Source organism: Trichoplax adhaerens, genomic scaffold, assembly GCF_000150275.1.
Source record: "Trichoplax adhaerens TRIADscaffold_3 genomic scaffold, whole genome shotgun sequence".
NCBI classification, from domain to species: domain Eukaryota; kingdom Metazoa; phylum Placozoa; class Uniplacotomia; order Trichoplacea; family Trichoplacidae; genus Trichoplax; species Trichoplax adhaerens.
The window spans coordinates 6,960,431-6,982,670 of record NW_002060945.1 but is presented as its reverse complement, the minus strand read 5'-3'; the positions used below and the strand labels follow the sequence as shown (position 1 = coordinate 6,982,670).

Genomic DNA, 22,240 nt, shown 5'->3' with positions numbered 1-22,240 from the left:
CTGTACTGACGTACGACCACTGGACGAGGAGACATTGCTCTGGTGCATGGCGGCTTGCAACTTTTAGACTTCTTTTTGTGCAATGGCTATTCCAGGACGACCTACCATTAATGAGCTCGTTGCTGCTTTAGAAGCTTTGTATGTTCATAACGTAGAAAAAGCATCGAAATGGCTGGAAGAATTTCAAAAATCGGTAATAAATGCTCAGTAGGATAATAACAGTGCTTAATAAGTTTCTACAAGGAATCGTGCTTTCGTTCTGACTCATTTCCACTCTCATACTGTACTCACAAACGATCAGCACTCCTCTTCGTAGTCCTCCATGCTGAGCTTGTACAATGGAACATTTTACTCATCTATATTAATATCGTCAAGCCTTCACATAGGCTTTTTATCCAACTCTCCAATTCTATCGATATCCTTTGAACAAGATTCAACTTGGTTCTTGACCTATATCGATGTGATGGACTAGAATTAGGATAATGATGACGTTGCATGTCTACCCAAATTAATCGATCTAAAGTAAATCGAATAGTTTTGTAGACTCGTGTAGGCTCAGTCTGCTAGTAGTACTTTTGAAATTGAAATCGAACAGCTACATTATATTTTTGTAGCAATTATAATGATGAACTGCTAGTACAGCGTTGATTATTGGATATTATAAGATCGATATGCTTATCGTATGTGAAAATGAGCACAGCGAGTACCTGATCGGTTGATGCTATAGGGAATGAATCAACTCGCCTTGTAGCGGAAGTAGTTGCTAATATACGCGTACTAGACGAGGATCTTATCATCTTGAACACTTATGTTTTCTCCTACCAGATGAAATAAACAATAAATAGCTTATATAATAATAGACATGCTACTATAGTACAGCTAATGCTAGGCCTAGTGGAATGATACTTTTTATCTTATTAGAATTGGTTAGGACGCTTTTTATTCTCTATTTTATACAACTTACAGTTGAACAAAATTGCTAATTGACATAACGAATAATCACCCCTTGGCTTATGCTGATGCAGTCAGAAGTGATCAGGAAATCAACGTTATCATGTATAATTTTCATGTATTAATAACGTATCTTATCTTAATTACAGGTATATGCATGGGAATTATGTGATGAATTATTACATAAAAGCACCAATGAGACATATACTTACTTTGCTGCTAATACCATGAAAAGCAAGGTAACAAATCAACATCATTTCACACCTAGCTAATCAAATAAAACACTGAGTAGTTGATGCCTAATGTTAAATCTACCTTATTAAATGACGTATGATAAAGAAAATAAGATAGGTTTTCATTATAGATGATAGATTTATACTACCTTCAATTGGAATGCTTGCTAAAATACAGTATATTACAACACTAATCTGCCAGATTAAGATTGAACATATCAGTTGGTAGAGCAAACCAGATACTTCTAGAGTAGTGGCTTGCATCTACTGTTAAGTTGTACATTATATAACTGTAAACTAAAAGCGGTAAAGACTGTACTTACTAGTAAACGTTACTTTTCAGATAACATTTTAAATACTGATAATTGATTTACTTAGATTGAATATAGTTTTAACGAATTACCGGTATCGTCACATGGGGTAAGTCAATGCCTTAGCGTAAAATGTAATAGCAATATATTCTTCTTTTTTACTGGATAATCAATTTATTATAAATGAATTCATGAGCTACTAAAAAATGCAACTTTGTTGTCAATTTGTAATGTAATATGCCTGTATCACTTTTTCTTACGCTACGTAATTTTTTTACAGTCCCTAGAGGATGAGCATCTCGCCTCATATCTTGCTAATTTAGTAACGTTACTGTTTCAGTTTACGTACAACTGAGACACCAAGACTATATTTAATTCAAAATATATCACTCGATTTGCACTCTTTTAACATCAGTATCGCTATATAAATGAATACCAGAGCTATTATATTTCCTATACTTCAACATTAACCTTCAAAGGGGAATATTATACTTATATTAGTTGCTTATTTATGAATGGTTGCAGAAAGTATGTGCTATACTAATTATGGTTATTACTATTAATCTTTACCTACATACAGTCATTAAGAAACTCATTAATAGACCATTGCAAAAGATTACATGCTGGATCACCTTCAACCGTAACACAAGTAAGCATGATTTGACAAAGGAAGATTGTAAAATGGAAATTATTTATTCCCAGGAGTTACCATCTTACGTGTTATTGAAAGCTAACAAGATATAAAACTGTACTTTTTAACTGGTATTCACTGTTAAGTTTTTACCTCTTATATCCAATAGCATATTCTTATCGGCTTCTAACCTATAACTTATTATAAGTTATTTTAATTCATCTTTATTTCGCTTTTATTGTTATACATAAATATTAGTTATGCATAGCTCTTGCTGACTTAGCAATACAGATGGATCAATGGAACGACGCTGTACAAAGTTTGATTGTTAGGTAAATAGATTGATATTAATAGGAATTCATATTTATGGTGTCATTAAGTTGATAAAGATTCCTTCACATTTACTAATAGCTTAAACATCGACCTTTAAAGAATTTGTATATAACTCTAAAATGAATAATGATTAAAATGTTTTTCGTTCAATGTTATTATCATGCTTTGCTAGCAATAAGATACATTTTAATTTCAATGTACATACTTAACTGATAAATTCATGTTTGATGTTGGCGTTGTAATAGTTTCGCTAGCGAAATCCGGTATTATCCCATATTATTGGAAACACTTGAGATCTTACCCCAAGAAGTACGTTTTTATATACTCATTGTTACAGATGTTAGATATGCGCTTGATGTATTTTTAGAAAAACTCGTTGTTGATTTCAAGTATCATTTCTGCTTGGATGGTTCAACAATGAATTCATCTATTTATAGATTGAAAGTGAAAAAATACGAGTTGGTGAAAACAGAAGAACTTTGGTAACAACGATCTTACGGCAGTCGTCAACACTAGTTTTCGAGTTTTTGGTATGAATAAGATAAAAATAATGCACTTCAACTTTTCATAATTTTATAAAGAGCGACTAATGATTTAATGGGGAACTATTTGCAACGTTATCTTTAGTCAAAGTGCATGGAAATGGTGAAGACTGACTCCAATATCTGTGTTAAAGTGAGTAACTATTCTGGTTACATATTGATTTTTTAATTTGTCCACTATACCGCATCAATGACTTCACTACTGATATCTTATGCAGATTGCAATAGCAGTTCTAAAATATAGAAATCTTTAATTTATAGACTCTTGCTTGCCTTGCCAGCTGGTTTCAGTTAGGTCCTTTAATATCCGAACAAATTATCTTGAGTAATTTCTTAGAAGTTCCTTTTCAAATTTTAGTAAGTAATGATATTTTTAACATTTTCGGGCTTGCTTCCATGTTTAAATAGTTCAATTCAATAACCTGAAAGTTTGTCTGTCTTTGTTAATTATTTTAGTTAAACGTTCAGTCTAATATGCGAATTTATGAAGCGGCTAGCCGGTGCATATGCGGTGCTGCCACTGTTGTTGAGGTAAAATATCATTATCCTGTTTTATGATTAATTATCAAAGAAGATTAGCTATATTCCTCTAGTGGCAATTTGTATCGACGGTAATAATATGTGTGCCGCAAATTTATAAATAGGATTATGAAAAATATCAAGATTTAGCTAAAGCACTTCTTACAGCATGTCATCAACTGGCGAATGGTGCTTTTCAAGAAGTTCTTAACAACAAAGATATGGAAAGGTACCTTACTGAGCTAATTAAAGTTCACATAAGTTCTAACTGATTCTGTATACAGTACCTGAGTATTATGCTTCTGGATGTATTTGGCGGCAATCATTAAAATTTTACGTCAATCCATCGAAATATTTAGATATGATATACTATCATTTCATTTGCTAATTTTGTAACTTTTTTTCCATACACCACTGAAGAGCTGGTGCACTATGTCATATTTTTACTGAGCTTGGCATTTCCTTCCATCGGTGTATGATCGATACGCCTAATCAGGTATGCAATTATAAAGTTACTGTGTTCTTATATATAGAAAGCCACTTTGTTAAGTTATCACTTGTGATTATTTAGGGACTGGGTAGTTTTAATCTATTGGAAATGATATCTTTATGTTCCGAATATGGAAATATTTCTGTAAGTTACTTGTAGGTGAGCTCTCAAAATGAAATTATTGATTATTACTAATATATTTTGTTATTTTTGTTTCATTGTCTTGGCTTAGCTTGCCCAAATTACCTTCGATTTTTGGTTTTGCTTGGCCGACTCATTATTTGACTTGACAGAATCTGACAACACTTACAGTAAACCCTTTGAACCGTATATATTTCGACTATTGGATCATCTATGCAGACTATGCCAACGATGTGAAAGCGAGGTTTTCATGAATGAGATAATTTATACATTTTACATCTTTTTCTTGTCTGATAGATTAAAAATCTGACGATATAGTGAGAAATGAATATCATTATCTCTACACTAGGAAAATGAAATCCTAGCTGACGATGATACGATGATCGAATTTCGCCGCGATGTTGAAGATATTTTACATAGCATTAAGTTCGTCGTTGGTGGAGCTGTGAACTGCTTTACACACGTCAGTTAAACCTATTGCCTATTTACATGTTATTCAACTTGTTTCTTACTATATCGGTTAACATTCTATTAACTACAGGTATGTCAAAATACCCTAAATTCAGCGAATACGTGGGTACAGATAGAAGCGGCATTCTTTATTCTTGGTATTCTAGCTGAATCTTTATTAATGTAAGGCACTTGTCAATTTTTTTTGTCGCCATGGTGGTCATACTTAAACAGATCGACGTGTTATAGTCTTATTATTTTTGGTATCGTTCTTTTCTAGGAGGCATGCTGAAGCTGTAGTACCTGTGATTGATATCGTCATATCAAGTCCTTCTTATGGGCTTGCTTTGAAGCAGACTTGTTTAAAACTATTAGAAAAGCTTTGCTTTGTATTTCATCAAGAGGCAGGAAGGGCTTACCTTTCCGGCTTTTTGTCTTATACATTTAATTCGTTACAAGAATCGGCTCTTACTACTCAAGCTGCAGATACAATTGAAAGCGCTTGTAAAGAATGCAAGGAACATATGTATCCACATCTGAACCCATTAATTGAGGTATCTTATTTGACCTATTTTTTTATTACATTAATATTACCAACACATATTGGTAATAACTAAAGTTTTTCTGATTTTAAAGGCTATTCAGTTTACCAGCGTCAGTGACCGAAACGCTAATAAATCTGCCCTTAGTCTTATTAAAGGTGATTGCATAATTACTCATTTTTTAAGTATTTTAGTTAAGTTCTGTAACTTATAATTTTATTAACGGACCAATCCTATACAGGCGCAATGGAAATCTTAAGTAATGTATCAGTGTCCAATGCTTACGAAATTTTACAGAGACTGGGTGCTCTGCAATTGGAAACTTTGCAGCAGGTAACAAAGCATACTTGTCAGATAAATAAATGACCATTTTCGATGCGGATGTTCTACCAGGTTGGTATTGTACTATATAATTCCTAGATTGCACAAGTTGGTGATGGGGCATCTATGGAAAAATCCCTTGATCCTGTTCCTCCTATTGATCGTTTAAGCCATATTTTTAGGTACCTTATCGCAGCACTACTGCATCGTTACTTACAAGCATTAAATTATACTGTATTTCTAACAAATAAATATTGGTACAGGTTTTACAAGGCAGGCCTAAATCCATCTGAAATGCATCCTTGCCTTTCTATTCTTGAAAATGTACATACTTAAATTAGGACTTTATTGTTATCTGAAGCAAAGTGCTACACAATCGTACTAATTTACAAGTTTTGATTTTAGGCATGGCCGATTCTTAGTAGAATTCTTAACAAGTACAAGAATGATGTTATAGTTTTAGAGCATACATGCACTTGCATTCGGTTTGCAATTCGTTGTGTGAGCTGCCGAGCTGCAAAATTGTTAGCGCCTATAGCAGAGCAGGTGAGTAGCTCGTTAGGTAACTGTATTGAATTTAAATGCATGGAATTTTTACTTACTTAAATGTAATTGACTTTATTTTTTGACTTTTTCAGCTGGTAAGCTCTTACGCAGAGAATAAGCACTCGTGCTTCCTTTACCTGTCTAGTATTTTGGTTGATGAGTTTGCATCTGAAAGCATTTATGAGAATAGTTTCAGGCAAATGCTTGAGGTACTATTGCGTTATGGTATATTGAAATAATATCTGTCTATTGATTAATTTGCATATTTTTTTACCATAATTTTCAAATAATTATACTCGTTTCTTTTGTAGCAATTAAAATTAATTCTGATTTATTCTTGATGTTTTTAGATTTTTTGTCGAGTAACTTCAGAATTTTTGAATAATCAAGCAGATTTAATCGATAATCCTGCAACTGTTGATGATCTTTTCAGATTAACTGCTAGGTTGTAATCTTTTGTCTTTTAAATAGATGTAATACAACAGCAGATGTGTAGATTTGTAGTTTATTTCTATACGTATACTATATTATGGAATTGTTTTTTGAAGTATAGATATCTACAACGTTGCCCTCGACTGATATTAACTGCGCCAGCAGTTAATTTTATTGTTGGATGTGGGTTAGCTGCTGCTACGTTACAACATAGAGATGCTCATGATTCAGCTCTTATTGTATTTTGTGACTTAATTGAATGCATACGTTATAGAGAGGTTAGTCACTTGAAAATAGTTTCTTTTGAATGTGCTAGTTAAATATGTGTTCATTTCTCGTTGGGTAAGTCGTTACCTGGTAGTGATATTATAAGGCAACGATCAAAAGAATTAGTTGACAATCACGGTCAAGCATTAGTCAAAGGTAAAGCTGAACGTTTGGAGTTTAAAGACATGAATTTCGAGCATCGGTAATTAAGACATTTTATTATGTTATTATAGCTTTAATTGATTCCGTAGCTGACGGTATTCCGAAAAGCCTTCTCTCAAAAGTGGCTGAAGTTCTTCTAAAATTGCGGGATTATTCGACATCGGTATGCGCATATCTAGTAGCTAGCTATTTTGATCTTCCATAAATTTTCTATTTAGTGTAGTTCAATGTCAGTGCTTTTTTTCTATGTATTTCCTAAACTTGAAAGTTATTATCTGAGTGGGTTAAAGCCACCTTATCGTCGCTAAATACTGTGACTGAAACTGGATCAGTAATTGCAACACCAGAACAACTTAACCAACTGTATGACAGAATACTGAGGTAGGAAGATTTTATAATTTAGGTCTACGTTAATACTTCTTCCCTGTGCTACATTTTAGGTAGTCATAGCTTCTGCACTCAGACTATTGTTATTGTTTCATTGCAGAGCTAACAACATTGAGGACTTAATATACAGCTTGAAAGAATTTCGTAGACTTTTTTATTAATTTTTTTGGTATCATGTTATTTTGTATGCAATCGTACAAATGGATCTTATGTACTGTGTAAATGTCGCTTTTAAAGAGCACATAAAATCTAGCCTTCTGTCATGCTACGCATAGACTAACGAGTTCATTTTTCAAGAGCCTAATGTATAGCATACTTGTATCGTATTACTGTAAATTAAGGAACGGGATGCTTTGCTACTCTTTATAAATAAATTGAGATTAGCATGATATATTTTTATTCAAGATTTTGTTGAATTTTTCAAGGTACGGGTTAATTTATCACAAATAAGGATCTTATTGTAATACCAATAAAAATTTGAGGAATGTTATAAAGGACTTTTGCCGCAAAATTTTTCGGACGTCCTATTTTCTTAGTGCTTATGGTGGATATTAGTCCAAGCTCTGAAAGCTATATGTAACTGCTAGTTAGTTATACCGTTAACATTAACAATTTTAGTTAAAGTAGTAAAACCGATTTCGATAATTGAGGTGGATGTTTTAAATAATGAATTTGCTAAGAGGCTGTATTAGACTAGAAGCGAGTAAAAGCAAAATACGTATCTCGCAAGGAAGGGCACTAGTTATTGCAATATTTATATAGTGATAAAAAAATATCGATCAAAATAATATGTAAAGAATAGTACACATACTTATCAGTATCTGGATAGCGATTTAAATAAGATTAATATTCAATTGCTAACGTGAGAAATTGTATTATCGATAACAAAGAGTATAACTTTTATCGATGTAGTATCTCTTGGCCGTGTAGATGTAATGTAGTTATCATCTCTAACTTGTTATGGTTACAAAAATGATATCAAAAACAATAGAAATCATATTGGTAAAAATATGACAGTGATCCATCTTATTCAGCTTTTAATCTGTTATGCGTATGATAAACGGCTTTGTCTATAGGATTAGAACAGTTATTTGCGGGTTCTGAAGGCGGAAACATTCTCTTAAATATTTTATTAGTTGACCTTAATTTATCGAAAATATTTTAATTGTTAGTTTTACATTTGTAGTTAAATAAAGTAGTTGTAAGTGTACTATAAGATTTGCGTATTATCTTAAATGAAAACTAACCTGATAATAAGTACTAATAATACCAAGGGTATGGCAAGTGCGCAAAAAGTAAACGCGTAAACGGCATACTTCATATTATTCGTAGGCCTCGCTACTCTTGTTGGACAGCTTGCTGGAGTACTTTTCTAGTATGAATAATATAGTCAATAAGACAAAGTCTGCAGTAGACATATGATTAAAATGATAGATTTAAGAATAATACGGAACAAAACTTATAAGAGTGATACAAATTTTACCGAATCTAAGTCGCTTAATTTAACTGTTTGCTGCAAGCTTAGGCCATCTAATCCATGTATTTCGATTGAAATTTCAGTCTGCAGGTCGCATATAATAGTCAAGTTTTTGAAGTTAGTTAATAGACCTGCAACGGCCATATTGAAAAATATATCTATCGAATTTAGGATGCATGATTCTTTTAAGTTGATAAGCCTAAGTAGGCAGATCTCAACTGAACTACGGAGCAGATTGTAAAGGAGCATAATCATTAAAAAGAATCTACGGGTCGCAATACCGCTTGTTCATTCCATTTCAGACGTATCAATCCGAAATTTTGATTTAGATGTATATCACCGACTCGATACTTAGATATGACATATCTCCTAACGGAAATATAGAAATGTGCACTTTAATATGATGTTAAATCAAAAATATATGTATCGCAGCTAATTGTACGCATTGGCAGATAGATAGAAAGATAGAGTACAATTATATTACTTTAACGACCAGCTGCAGACGCTAAATGGAACAAGAGTTGTTTCACATGTATGCGTTAGTCCGCTGGAAGTAATATCGAATATAGGATATCCTATAGGATCAAGCAATAAAATATTATAATTTATGATTAATTGGATGGATTTATATTATATACATAGCATTAATAATACAATTCACATAAGTTTAGAAAATGAGGTAATTTTTAAAGTCGTCAAAGTATCAATTTTATATCCAAATACAAAGATACTAACCAATCCATGACTCGTTGAGACATGAAATTTCTCCAAAGTGAACATCGCCGCTTAGCAAGATGACCTGACAGCCAGATATGGAATGATAATGCGTACGTTACCATATACCAATATAGAATGATGTAAATATACAAAAGTATTATCCTATACCCTTGGTCTTGATCTGATTAACCATAGAAATCTATCAAAACTTTTTTTATAAAATCTCCATCTATCGACGAAGGGAATATCCGTTAAAACCTAACATTTGAATAGTGTTAAAAATATTGTAATGTATAGGCGATGTAAATAATTCTGTAGAGAATGTGAAATTTCAACTAACCTGTATGCTACTGCCTATTATAGTTAAAGCTGCGTCTTCACTTAGTTGCTCTTTCAACCATTTCCATTGTTCATTGCCAAGTATGTCTTCATTAATAGGATCAAAGAACGTTCTTGTATCAAGTAAAATTAGCTATGAAAAATAAAAATTTTAATTACATAAAATAATTGATCTTTAATCTTTTTTTCGGAGGTTTACCTTTAATTAATCTGAAATTTCCTTCTTTACGAGTCTTAATATCTTACATTAATGTAGCAATTACTTGTTGTTAGCATCATATTTTACGAAAATATATACTCGTACTTTATCACAGGTAGTATTTCTAGTTGATTGCTTCCAGAGCAATTCAGATAATGCTGACACAAGCAATCAATTTTAGGCTAATGTACATACGAATAGACGATTAAAACAACCTTTAATATAGTAGTAGTGACTTAAACTAACTTTTACTGACTTATGCCTAGCACCCTATTCGGTATAATAATAGTGGTACACCGATTTTGAAGGCAATAAATAATTTATCACAGATCATCATCAATATACTGTGATACCTTCACAGTTTTGTTACCAGTTCCAAAATAATAAGAGACGTAAATGCCTTCTCTTTGGCGACGTTTGCTATCTGGTGGTTCGTCCAAAAAATTTAAAAATACGTGTTGTGTTTGCAATTTGTTATTGGAATTCTGTTATGAAAATTATAGGATTAATAAATCGGATGATAAATATAGATGAAAATATCATTAGATGGTTAGGTTGCAATATTAAAATAATCTAAATATTACCATTAAATAATATAATTTTACATAGTGGGTTTTGTAGTTTAGTACACCTCAATACTGCTCACTATCAATATTAGGTGTTGATTAAATAAAAATGTTTCAACTCTTAATTAGAATAGGTTGAAGATAAAGGTTAATACTGGTACGGTGGATAGTATTGCTGAATAGAATAGTTTGTAGTGTAGCATAGTGGTATATACTGTAATGCTATATAGAACATTTTTCATTACTACCTTATTACCACCATTTTCACCATAATCATGATCGTCCCAAACGCCAACTATTTTTATACCGCTGTTTCGAAATTTCTATTAAATACACAAATTATCTAATTAATGCTTCAGCATTATAAGTAGATTAAGTATAGCATATAGATCGAAAGTGTTAATAGTATATTTACGAACATTACTAGCAAGATTTGATTAGCTATTAAAATTAGATCCAGAATACCCATAAACTAAGAATATTAGAATCAATTAAGCAAGATATGCATGCCATATACAAGTAGAATAAGCATTATTAGGTCTAATGAGAGCGGTTTCTCGAAATTCCTTTAATATTTGTAAGTACATGAGCCAATAGTCTTGTGATCTGTATAAAATAGGGAATAATACCTTGTATGCAGTATTGTTATAGAAGCGCATATAGATATCTTCTACAACTTCTGGTGGATTACGAGTCCATACAAATGGTAGAATTCTGCGATCCGCGTAGACCACTATATCGCAAGTTTGGTGAATATCAAATTATCTTATTAGTTCTTGTTTCATTGAAGCGGATAGTAGTTATCATGAAGGAATAAGATGCTTAACTCGTTACTATATTGACTACTTTAATTATTTAGTCTACAAAAAGATCGATGGATTATAAAACGAATATTAATTGTGACACCTTATAAAAATACATGAATAAAAGGTATCTTGATGTGCACTTAGACGGTATTAAGATACTTGCAGAGCGAATGGAGCTTGCTTACATCTAAGGTGATAGCAATGCTATCGTCATTTAGTATCCATCAAGGCTTGCATATTGTAGTGTGATTATATCTTTAATCAATTTTAAAATATTGGTAGAGTAAAATTTTTGAGCTACCGTGGTTAGGGAAAGCGTAAACTAAGCTCAATTTAATAAGTTGCCGTAATAGGTCAATTCTATACTGTATATGAGTATACGTATGTCGTATAGTGTTGATAAAGATCGGTTGTAGCTTTTATTTCAGTTGATTGATACACTTTGTAGTATTGTAGAAGGCGAGCAAATTATAACGCGTGCAGATACAAGTATTTTAATTGCAAATATGATTTGTTAACGACTTTATCTGACAGTAAATAATTCATACATGCGAATTAGTAAGATTAATTAGTTGATAATAAAACTTAACAAGTAGTTCAACAGGTACCTAATATAATTTAAGGTTATAAGCATTGTTGTTATAGCAAAATAGAGTCTACCCTTTCGGACTTACCATCACCTAGCCAAACGAATAAATCTGGCTTTTGTCCAATAACACTTTGCCAAATTGTTTGTGGTAAACTATTCTTGCTAAGGCATAGAAATGATGTAGATTAGTTTATAATAACATCATAGTAAGCTTGATGATTGAATTGAAATAGCTCTATCAGTTTGCAGTAAGACGACTTTTATACTGTTAATGCTGTAATCAACTAGTCGCTAATCATAGTATACCGATGGTGGTAGTGCTTAGGAGTATTTTATTGTTTTAATTCGTTCATGATTAATACTGAGATGAACAAACTCTATGTCAAGCTGGGTTAAATAATAATATTTAGTGGATAATTGATTATGAAAGCGTGATACATTTTATATCATGTAACGTGTAGATCATTTGGAGACGTTTGATCGACGCTGTGAAGATTCAAAGTGGATGGAGAAACATGCAATCACGTCGACATCTACAATACTTATCCAGATTGCATGTAGTGAAAGCGCTTGCATCGAATACTGCTGTAAATCTATCGATCAATAAATGAACATTAAATTGAAGTAGCTCTAGAAATTTCAGGTGGTCCAATAACGTGTATTGTATGCTATGGTCTAGCAGCTCGTTAGCATGTGTATTGGTGCCTGGCTAGCTTGTATGAATCTTATTACCGATCATTTAAATTATGCAGCTTTCATTCCGATCAAAGTAGTGAAGATTCTAGCCAATACAGATAAACATTAGTTGTATTCAAGCGTAGACTGGATTGCGCCTAATGCTGATACTACCATTGCACATGGTACATTGGACTTGGATGTGAAATTGAGACTACTTCAGGTAGGCCGATAGCGTGCACTGTATGCTATGGTCTAGTAGTGAGTTGGCATGTGTATTTATGCCTGACTAGCTTGTACAGTACGAATTTCATCACCGATTTTTAAAATCGTGCAGCTTCAATTTCGATCAAGGTAGTCAAAATTCCTTGCAAATAAATACCAGCTCTATTGAAGTGTATACTGTACCGTATTATCGACCGTTGGTCTATGGTACATTGTACTTATACTACTCCGATGTGAAATTGAGGACTCCATACTTTACTGTATGCGTCATCTATGCAGCTTCCACTCGGTAAATTGTTTCAAGTTGATAATATACTGGAACTGTAGATCTACCGATGAGCTTACTAACTTGTAGGATATGACGGAGGCATGCAGTAGGGGTAACTCTTGATTTTCATCCTGCTATACTTTATTCATTCAATAAATTTGCATACCTGCAGCTGCCAAAGGCGACAGTACTGATAACACTTTGATTGTAGTAATCGGAAGTTTGACCTCCACTTACACCAAGTATCAGCATAGTAGGTATGAAGATCACCTTGGTCAAGAACTTTAAATCGCTCATTTTCGCTACCATTTTGCATCAACTATGCCGATGAATTACCAGTGCTTTCGCCTTGGCTTTCTCAACGACGTAATACTATTACCATAAAATTACCATAAAATTACAGTACAGTACAGTACAGTACATACAGTACAGTAAATACAGTAGTACTGTACTGTAGGCCGTGATTTACTGTACAGTACAGTGGCAGTATGCGTTCCTGTACTGTACACTGCACACTGTAAAGTCAGTGTGCACGAGAGACCTTCTACAGTGTACAGTACATATACATGTACTGTACACTTGGCCCCGCTTGTTCTCCCATACTGCACTGTAAGTTGATGAAACTCTACTTGTGCTACACCGCAGAACCACTATACAGCACCTGTCAGAACACAATTGACAATTTGCAACAGCATTAATTGAGGTTAACCCTATGCATCCATTAATTCTGTTGAAAATTGTCAATTATGTTTTGACAGGTACTGTACATTCTATGAGGGTCTCTAGTGTACGTATGATCAAAGTCACGTGATATTCTCCCTTACATTGCAAAAGTAAAAAAAAAAAAATTGGATTTGCCAAAGTTTAGAAATGCCCTTTGCCCATACAGTACAGTACTAGAGTACTGTACACTGTACACTGTACTGTACACTACGCAGGCCCAAAAGGGACAACTTGACGGTGAAGAATTCGACAGTACAGCACAGCAGAGTACAAATTCTACAGTGTACAGTACTGTAGAATTCTATAGCATACTGTACTCTACTGTACAGTACAGTGTACAGTTGAGCATTCATTAGTGAATTCATTCATTCATTCCTATACTGTACAGTGGCATACTGGAGTGGACACGTAGAATTCATAAATGATTTCGTTACGGATGAGTCATCGATTCAGCTAGCAGCTACTCCTCTACTAATCAACATTTTATCCAACGTAGAATTACGACATTGTTATGCTGTATTACTGTAGTGCAATATTGAGAATCATTGTTTGACAGAAACCCTTGTGTGTCGTAGCAATTCATTAATCTATTGGATGCTTCGAATTCTATATGTCATATACGGTATATATGTAATTATTCTTATCACTGGATTAATAAATAGTGCTCAGTAGGTAGTGCTATCTATAGAATCTTTTTTTCATCACTTCCGTGTTGTGGTCTACTCTACAATTTTATACAGTAGTACCGTCCGATTTCCGTTATACTGAACAGTCAACGCAGTAGAGTGATATTATTTTTTTTTTTTAGCAGTCGCTGATGATCATTCTGCTTGTTTTCCGTTTAATAAAATGAGTAGTAATATGATTAAAAAGAATGATGCAATGATGGATATGAAGATAATACCTGTAAATCCTTAATCAGTCATCAGCTACATGGACACTGGCTATCCATGACAAAGGATTGATGACTCATTAGATGATCGGTAGAATAACGCAAGTTTAAACAAGTATTAGACCTATGCATATTTACTGTACGCTATTATAGTGATTATTTTGGGGATTGATTCCAGTTTCTACTGTACCGTCTAATATTGTAACAGTACAGCAATGTTTTCTTTCCAATTATTGTTCATAACTGTTTATAGAAGGATTTTTTCGAAGGTAATTCTCTTTGTACCAGCTTACAACGAGAGTATTCCTTAAAGCATCCAATAATACAATTGGCATCATCAATTTCATGACATCCAAATTTTGAAATAATTTGATCATTCTTCTAATCTTAATATTTTGTTTATGCGTACAACTGTAGATGAATGGAATATTAATGATTGCTACACGCCATGATAGCGTGATTGTGAGTTACCAGGAATAATTTTGTGGGAATTTTAATGTTTCAGCTCTATTTTTTGGGTGACCTTATCGTCAATCTACAATACAGTACAGTACTTTTAAGCGATAATATTACTATTACTAGTGGAGTTACCTTCGTTGTTTTTTACGTACTGTATATACAGTAATTTTCTGTACTCGTGAATCCACCTATTGTCCATTTGTAACACTTGATTACTGTCTTTTACCCGCTGTCAGCAATACGTAATCTCTAAATATAGTATCAACATTTTGAAAGATTACCATCTCTAAAAATTCAATAAGTCTTGGAAGATTAAACTCCATTTGAATCGTTGTACAGTAGGCTAAATTGTCATACACCGTGTTCAAGGTAAATAGACAAGGCACTCGAAACTGTTGTTAATATTAACACTTTGGATCATTTTCAATCTCCTTGGAGAGTAGTTGAATGTCATCCTCCTGATCGAGAAGTAATAAATTGGTGAGATATCCAAGATATACATTGTACATTCACTGCTTTATAGAATACTGTAGAAGTTAGATACTAGTGTATGACATTAGTGTGGGTTATAGCACGCGTAGATGCATAGTTTATCGGCACTTGGAAACCTTTTATTCGTTTCCATGGTGGCCAAAGAAAGAATTTCTTCAACTTTTTCTCACGTTGTCGAAAATTGCATGCACATGAGTAGGGCACAATAGAGTAATACTGTCATCACCATAGTGCATTATTTTACTTAGGCTTAGGATGGAATCCATGAATTGTAGGCTAATTTTGATCGCAACGACTGTACACCGTCGTTGTGTACTACAATCTACGAAGTCTATCCATCAGTAAATCGATTGTAAACAGCCAGAAATGATGTCATTTAATGCTAGTCCTGTAGGCGGGGCAATTTAGATCGTCTTTTTCATGAATAGTGGAAAAAAAAGGAAAATTATTTAATAGTCTAATTTAAAGGATCAACTGTCTGCCTATTTTCATGTTGTTTGTACTCGTCTCAAAATTGCAATCCGCAAAATTAACTTTTACATTGATCATGATCCTACGTAACCCTAACACACATAGCCATAGTGGACTGTAATCATGATCGAGGAGTACTTAAAAGAGAGTTTCCTTTTCAATCTTAAATTCATGCTAGCTCATGAATCACTAGATAGATATCGAGTAATCCCCATGGGTTCATCATGTCGTATCTTCGAGGTATAATATATGTTGCGAAGTGATGAAGTAAAGCCTGTTGCTTTCTTGTGAAAAGAGTAAAGTGTACAGTATATCCAGTGTATCTCCAGGGTTACCGAGTTGTTATTGAAGTTGAAAATACACTACAGTACAGTACTGTGCGTGTACTGTACACTGTACACTGTAGTTGATAGTACTGTTGCTACTGTCTACTGTAGTACCAGTTTCATGTTTACTGTCAGTCAGACTGCTGTGAGTAGTCAGTACAGTTACTACACTATCAAAGACTTTTTGTTTTGATTGGCTTTGGCTGCTAGAACTGTACTGTACTGTACTGTAAGTAAACAATCATGTTCCTACAGGCCTGCATTGGTCGATTACTAGATCAGAGCAGAGATTGTTTTTTTTAAGCCGTCAATAAACTTGCCATTAATGATAGAAAAACTATTTATAGACATCCAGTACTGTAACAGTGGCACAGTAGTGCAGAATATTGTGTCCAGTACGGTACCGTATAGACTGCATCACTCTACTGTATAGTACTGTGACCGAGCGTGAACTGAGTCATATCGCTTCGGTAGTCGGAAGAGGAGGACCTCGGCGACCCACTGCTGCTTTCATCTCACTCATTAGCAAAGGAGACCACAACACCGGACCGGACCGGACTGGATCGGATCGTTAAGGCGTTTTCTCAACTCCAGTTGGAAACATCAATCGCGCAAGCCTACCGCAAGCAAAGCAAGACAAGCCCATCTAAGCCCTCCATCCATTCGGCGGTGGAAGAAAATAAACTGCAAACATTCCTTACTCAAGGCTTAATTTTCATCATCCATATTGGCAGTGATTGGTGTCCAATATACGCGTAGCTCCCCGACAAGCCCATCTAAGCCCTCCATCCATTCGGCGGCGGTGGAAGAAATAAACTGCAAACATTCCTTACTCAAGGCTTAATTTTCATCATCCATATTGGCAGTGATTGGTGTCCAATATACGCGTAGCTCCCCTACAGTGTAGCTGGGTGTGATAATCATCTCTAAATGATTGATTCATCCTAGGTAATCAACTACGATTGAATTGATCCTTTGACACCCGACGCCAGAAGAGAGATTTACCACTATATTCAGCTGGTGATCTTGTTGAATTTCCCTTGAACAGGTATGCCTTCAAGGCGATATGTACAGTATACTAGAAATGGATTTTGAATTCAATCATCGCTTGATCGCATTGTAGTGTATGTAATTGTCGATGCTTTCTTTACAAACTATTCTAGGGTGTTGTTAACGTAGTATAACTTGGCATTGAGACTACTGTTTTCAATCATTTCAATCCATCAGCTACGGAAAGACAAGAGACTGAGTGATTAAACGCGGTGATCGAATGCAATTAATCCTTTACTCATCGTTGTTGGTCAATTGACCACATCTAGGTAGGTTAAGACTTTCTTCTTCATCTTAATAGTGTATTAGTTAAGGCGATGTACATCAGACGGATCAACTAAATAGACCTCATCGATCAACGAATAGTCAATAAAGAATCTCTTGATAGTACTGCAATCGTCTATACTTCGTGTACACTTTACACGCTGTACAGTCTACACTCGTATGTTGTTAACGTATGGAAGCTTACTATTCAGATTGATTGATTTTCTAGGAAAAAGAAGAGAGAATACAAAGTTTTCACGCTGTAGCTAGATTACGCTACCAATCCCCATCGGTTGACTGCGTACATACAGGTATGTCTTGACCTTATTTTAAGGCGATACAGAGCACGATCAGGGCTTGTCTCTAAGCTGATATTAAAATGCTCGTAAAATAACCTTTCGATAGTACTGTCTTGAAATCGTCCATACTTTATCCAGATACATTGGTACAATAGATTGACAGTATACGAGTATTCGAGTTCAAGTTGAGCATGGTGACTAATAGACCTTGTTTTCAATCATTTTCAATCCATGGACAGTACTACAGAAAGAGAAGGGAGAGAAATCACATTCTGTCAGCAGATTACCTTGCCAACTATCATCGGTTGACTACATACAGGTATTTCTTGACTTTGTAAACTTTATACAACCGATTTAGAATAGGATCATGACTCGCCCATCACCTAATCTTGAAAGAAAAATAATCTTTTGATTGTATTCAGTCACCTTGTCCACGTTTTTATCTACTGCAGGTGCACACTTATAACGTGTGTCATTAACGTAGTAAAGGATGGATATTTAATATTTTGCATCACTTTCATTCGGTTGTAGACAATTTAATCATAGTTGAAAATTCTGTGGGCTCTTGCAGACTTTCGTATTTTCTGGTCAATTTGACGTCTTGAACGTACTACAGTATACAAATACGTTGTATGGGCAGACGTGTCTTAACTCAATTAGCCTGTACTTTTAGACTGGCAATAGTTGAACTACCATGTCTTCCATCACGCGAAGAAAACCCTCTGATGAGGATAAAAAACAATCTCGTCGACAAATTAGTAAAGTATTAGAAAACTTTCTAAAGCTTAAATTGGAAACTGCTGATAATTATAATCATGCCGCAGTGAGTAGATCTTCCGTTAACAGCTCCGTTGGTGGCGGTATACGTCGTACCGAAATTAGAGAGGTCTCGGCATCAATGCCATCGGTATATCCGCCTCGAATAAGTGCTAGCGTTGAAGTCATTGGTTATAGGAATTCCAGTAGCAATACTACCACAGCCAGGGAACGTTCCAGTTCTGCGTCAAAGAGAGAAAGTTCTGGCTCCGCATCAAAGCGAGAAAGTTCTGGCTCCGCATCAAAGCGAGAACGCTCTGGATCTGCGCCAAAAAGAGAACGCTCTGGATCTGCGTCAAGGAGAGAGCGCTCTGGTTCTGGTACTTCTTCGAGAAGAAAAAGTAAGCTAACTTTGAATTGGAAGAAAGTCAAAAAGCTTTCTGCCCTCATTAACCGAACCGACTCTAAAGTTGATCAGCCACAATCACCTACAGGTCAAGGTAATTGATATCCCGTACTAAAATAAACTAATTGGCCTATACGGCAGTATTGTCAACGTACAGTAGTAACATGGGGAATCATCTTGTGATTATTATATCATTTTAAAGAACGCTGTACAATCACCTGCTCATTTTGCAACGTTAACATAAACTAGACAGATACAATTAGCTGCCACACCATTAAAACAGTTATGATATTACTATCAACAATGATTACAAGTTACCTCCAGTATTAAATTACCATTTTAGAGAATAAAGTTGTCTTGATTCATCGTTAAAAATTACCTCTTAAAAATAATCCCCGTTTCCGAAGATAAATCACGGCACAGTAAAGCTGTTTTTAAATTTTGTTATCTAATAGGATATTGTATGGTTTTGCCATGAGGATTTATTCTATACTTTCTAGTTTTTACTATCGTTAATCTGTAGATTAACCATTTAATGCTATTTGTTTACACCATAATAACTATACTGATAAGATATAGACACAATTTAGTTATTATTTTGAAAGTCTACTTACTGTAGTACACGTACAATAACACGTATTTAGACGTATTACTATCGAATAACACAATCGGAAATGTTGCTTATCCGGCAATGAACCATTTAAGTTTTAAGTTTTAAATTACCTTTTCCGCATAGATAAGTGATTGTTGAGCTGATTGATTGTTAATGTATAAAACGCCGTGAAATATTGATTGATATTGTTCTGATGTATTGATTGCGTCATTAGCTATAGTACAAAAGAATGAAATAAGTGAAAGTTGGAGGAATGGCGATCGCTCTAATTTCTATCAGTATGGTATCTCTGCTGAAGATGATACAGAACCCACAGCAGGGATTAGCACCGAAGAGACGAAGAAAAGTGAAGGCAATGGTACGATTCTAACTATTGTTAAATAATATGTAGAGAGATTATACCAGAAAGTAGGCATCAAAATACAGTCCATCAAATGCTTTTATTATTTCCACTACTCTTTTTGCTTATACTGTATCAGTAGGATGTATCTATAAAATTTATTTACCATTAGCATTCATTGATTGATTTCTATTCATTTTCACGCTACTATACTATAATCTTTATAAAGTACAGTCTCTATGATGTAAAGTGAAATGCCAGTTATTTTTTAAAGTCGCTAAAAGTTACTATTAAATTAATATCCACTTTATCTAATTGAGATTCAACATGCTCAGTAGTCAATAATATCCATTATAGAAAATAAAATGCGATATTAATCCATAAAATCGATGACGAAATTGATAGGAATAACTGCGGTACCAGCTGAATTAACGCGTAGTAAATGGTCTATGCTTAGACAAGTATCTAGAGACAGTTCATGCAACAGTGAAAGAGGAAGCCCTGTAGAAGGAAGCGAAGAAGATAAGAAAATGATGTATGTTGCTCAATGGCTAGCAGCTCTTTCTGAGAGAAATGATTTAAGACTCGCCGATATGGGGCTTGGCAACTGCTCTTATACTACAAAAAAGAAAACATACAAACGATTTCAGAAAATGGCCAGTGAGGCTATCCGCAAAACATCAAATGCAGGTACATTGGTCACTTTTTGTGACGTTGCACTATTAAATCCCCTGGTAGCCTTTCTACCACAACAGTACCGTTATTTGTATAAATTTTTCAAAGAGATTCCAACATAACTTTATGTGAAATGTCTTACTAAGTTGTTTAGCTAAGTAATTTACACAAGATGTTGTATAGAATATTCAGTAATCTATTATTTCTTCCTCTTGTAGAGGTAGTTGGTTCGCCTGAATTATCCTCGCCCCAGCAAATGGCCCAAATCGCTACCGTTTTAGATTTAAGTGGAAGTATCATTTCTGCTTGGGGTAATATTGGTGACTTAGCGGACAAAGTCAAGAAACACACTAAAAAGTTTATACATGACACATTTACTGAATGGATTATCATGCAAGGAGGATGGGTTAGTGGATAAACTTAGCCACGAATATTTCTCGCTTTAATAAATTATGTATTATTGATTCTAATTGGATAAACTTGTCAATGTGATCTTTTATAGGGTTCGTTTGATCCAGCTGTAGACGATTAGCTAGCTGAGATGATTATCTTGACCTTCAAGAGTGTACTTTTCAACTGTCGAGTAAACACAAACACAACATTTATACAATACTCAAAGTTTCAACTAGTGGATACAATACAGTAGTGAAATTAGAATTGCGTAATGCATTCTTAACATGCTGCATTTATTGATTGGCGCGAAGGCATATTTTGCGGTGCAGCTTTTTAAAAAATAAACAGTTTTTGTATTATAGTGTATCAGCATCGTTTCAATGTAATATATGCGCTTACATACCTGTATGTGGCGCTTTTGGAAATGAGTTTAACAAGGACATTTAAACTCTTAAACGATACTTTTATGTGATTTTAAAACTATTACCTGCTCTTGGTTTCGATAATTATCATTTTATCTAATGTATTATAACGATTGGTCTATTTATATATTTGTAACATAGTCAATTTATTATTGAATGCGCTGTAGCAGTAAAAAATGTTTTATTAACATACACGTACTGATATAATATCCAAGGTGTTTACATATGAACATATGCAAGTATACCATTTTAGTTAGGGACAATGTATGGGAAGGTATTACCTTCATATCAATTATTACTTATTAAACACCAATTTAAAAAAATTTCTTGAAGCAGTTTTTATTTTCTGCGTATTTACCATGCAATGAGGTATGCTGGAATTCCCTTACAATTTGTTACTAGTATTACATAACGTATTTCTGTACTCTCGCATTAGTTATTTTAGCTTAAATGCGTCAAATTTGAAAGGTTTTGATAGTATTCAATACAAGTCGATATTATATGGAGCGCTATACAGTAGTTTGCATATCGTATTGTAAA

At 34.1% G+C, this 22,240-nt stretch overlaps 3 protein-coding genes across 3 annotated transcripts; 2 read left to right on the top strand and 1 right to left on the bottom strand.

Annotated features, from left to right (window-relative positions):
- Window positions 1-82: 82 nt before the first annotated feature.
- Window positions 83-7,708, top strand: TRIADDRAFT_54772 (uncharacterized protein; the record flags this gene model as incomplete). The annotated part of the gene is made up of 29 exons (XM_002111089.1): window positions 83-193; window positions 1,101-1,190; window positions 1,563-1,604; window positions 2,076-2,144; window positions 2,385-2,458; window positions 2,705-2,768; window positions 2,897-2,989; window positions 3,087-3,134; window positions 3,263-3,358; window positions 3,458-3,532; window positions 3,646-3,749; window positions 3,941-4,016; window positions 4,092-4,154; window positions 4,243-4,395; window positions 4,501-4,614; window positions 4,693-4,784; window positions 4,882-5,155; window positions 5,238-5,301; window positions 5,385-5,476; window positions 5,564-5,646; window positions 5,728-5,788; window positions 5,870-6,010; window positions 6,103-6,219; window positions 6,361-6,455; window positions 6,564-6,720; window positions 6,790-6,865; window positions 6,943-7,034; window positions 7,140-7,252; window positions 7,684-7,708. The coding sequence occupies 29 exons, from the start codon at window positions 83-85 to the stop codon at window positions 7,706-7,708; spliced, it is 2,754 nt and encodes a 917-aa protein (XP_002111125.1).
- Window positions 7,709-8,284: 576 nt separating this feature from the next.
- TRIADDRAFT_54771 (uncharacterized protein) lies at window positions 8,285-13,428 on the bottom strand (the record flags this gene model as incomplete). The annotated part of the gene is made up of 13 exons (XM_002110563.1): window positions 8,285-8,399; window positions 8,506-8,630; window positions 8,742-8,819; window positions 9,017-9,104; window positions 9,220-9,310; window positions 9,471-9,534; window positions 9,621-9,710; window positions 9,793-9,924; window positions 10,344-10,475; window positions 10,805-10,879; window positions 11,186-11,289; window positions 12,037-12,113; window positions 13,286-13,428. The coding sequence occupies 13 exons, from the start codon at window positions 13,426-13,428 to the stop codon at window positions 8,285-8,287; spliced, it is 1,314 nt and encodes a 437-aa protein (XP_002110599.1).
- A 5,361-nt stretch (window positions 13,429-18,789) lies between these two features.
- On the top strand, window positions 18,790-21,734 carry TRIADDRAFT_63781 (uncharacterized protein; the record flags this gene model as incomplete). The annotated part of the gene is made up of 5 exons (XM_002111088.1): window positions 18,790-19,351; window positions 20,085-20,228; window positions 20,616-20,900; window positions 21,104-21,291; window positions 21,388-21,734. The coding sequence occupies 5 exons, from the start codon at window positions 18,790-18,792 to the stop codon at window positions 21,415-21,417; spliced, it is 1,209 nt and encodes a 402-aa protein (XP_002111124.1). The 3' UTR covers window positions 21,418-21,734.
- Window positions 21,735-22,240: the final 506 nt, after the last annotated feature.